Raw genomic sequence first — 1,072 nt, 5'->3', positions numbered from 1 at the left:
CCGGTCTTCTTCCATCTTTCCTTGGCTTCAGAAGAGGTATGATCTTGGCGTGTTTCCAGTTGTTCGGAAAATGTCCTTTTTCCAGGCAGTATTTGAAGATATAGTACAGCTGTACTATGATCTTCTGTGAAACTGAAAATAAATCTTTTCTGTCTTAGGAAGCAACTCTAACACGGCTTCGTATAGACGCAAATAGCGACATCTGATATTTAAATCCGTAAACTAATTTTCGAAACCAAATTGAGATTTTTGCTTTAATCTGTGCCTTCTAAGCATTAGAGTGACTGTGAATTCTCTCCAAAGTCTCCTATTATCATCGTATACGTGCTGTGATAATTCGTACTAGTTTCAGCAATTTTCTCATAAAATTCGTCTATCTCTTCATCGAGATGTGCTGTGGTTGAAGCGTATACTTGAATAATTTTCAGGGTGATGTTCTCGTTTACATTTAACCTAATCATTAAAATTCTTTCAGATATTCCTACGAATTGCTCTACTTTAAGTGCATATTTCTTAGAAATTAGAAATCCTACGCCATCTAGGCTTTGTTCTTCTCGCCCTTTGTAATATAGGACGTTATCGGACTCTAGTGTTATGAACTCTTCCCCTTTTCTTTTTACCTCTGCTAGACCAATTATGTCCCATTTTAAGTCCTTGATATCTTCTTCGAGTTCGTAGACTTTTTCATCTTTTCTTAAGGACTTTATATTTAGAGGTGCGATGTTCAATGGTGTGGTTTTTAGCGATTTCTTGCTTCCCCCAGATCTCATGAAGCTGTCCTTTTTTCCAAAGGAGTGGGATTTTCCATTACTGTATGGTCTACCCACCTGGGGACCCATTCCTTTTGTTTTAGATATAGCCGTATTCCTGTTAGGAGGTTTTTAGCCTTAAAACACCACGTTAGCTAGACGGGTTGGTGAGTGATTTTATACAATCCCTAAAATCAAGGGATTGCCACTTTCGCCATCCACACCATACCGAAGGTATTCTTCTCCACCGTGGCTGCCATTGTGGACTCCATTCGTGACCCTGAACAAGGGACCCTAAGCAGGTACTAGTTTACCGGGTAAGG

At 39.5% G+C, this 1,072-nt stretch overlaps 1 protein-coding gene across 1 annotated transcript; it reads right to left on the bottom strand.

The window, feature by feature from the left end:
• Nucleotides 1–275: 275 nt before the first annotated feature.
• Nucleotides 276–839, bottom strand: LOC140444236 (uncharacterized). Its single transcript, XM_072535983.1, has one exon. The coding sequence runs from the start codon at nucleotides 837–839 to the stop codon at nucleotides 276–278; it is 564 nt and encodes a 187-aa protein (XP_072392084.1).
• Nucleotides 840–1,072: the final 233 nt, after the last annotated feature.

This window comes from Diabrotica undecimpunctata, chromosome 6 (genome assembly GCF_040954645.1).
Source record: "Diabrotica undecimpunctata isolate CICGRU chromosome 6, icDiaUnde3, whole genome shotgun sequence".
Taxonomy (NCBI): Eukaryota; Metazoa; Arthropoda; class Insecta; order Coleoptera; family Chrysomelidae; genus Diabrotica; species Diabrotica undecimpunctata.
The sequence above is the reverse complement of the archived record's forward strand: the minus strand, read 5'-3'. Positions and strand labels throughout refer to the sequence as shown.

Bases quoted from the DNA above. Each gene is read 5' to 3' on its own strand.
- LOC140444236 (XM_072535983.1), bottom strand. From the start codon at position 839: ATGGGTCCCCAGGTGGGTAGACCATACAGTAATGGAAAATCCCACTCC.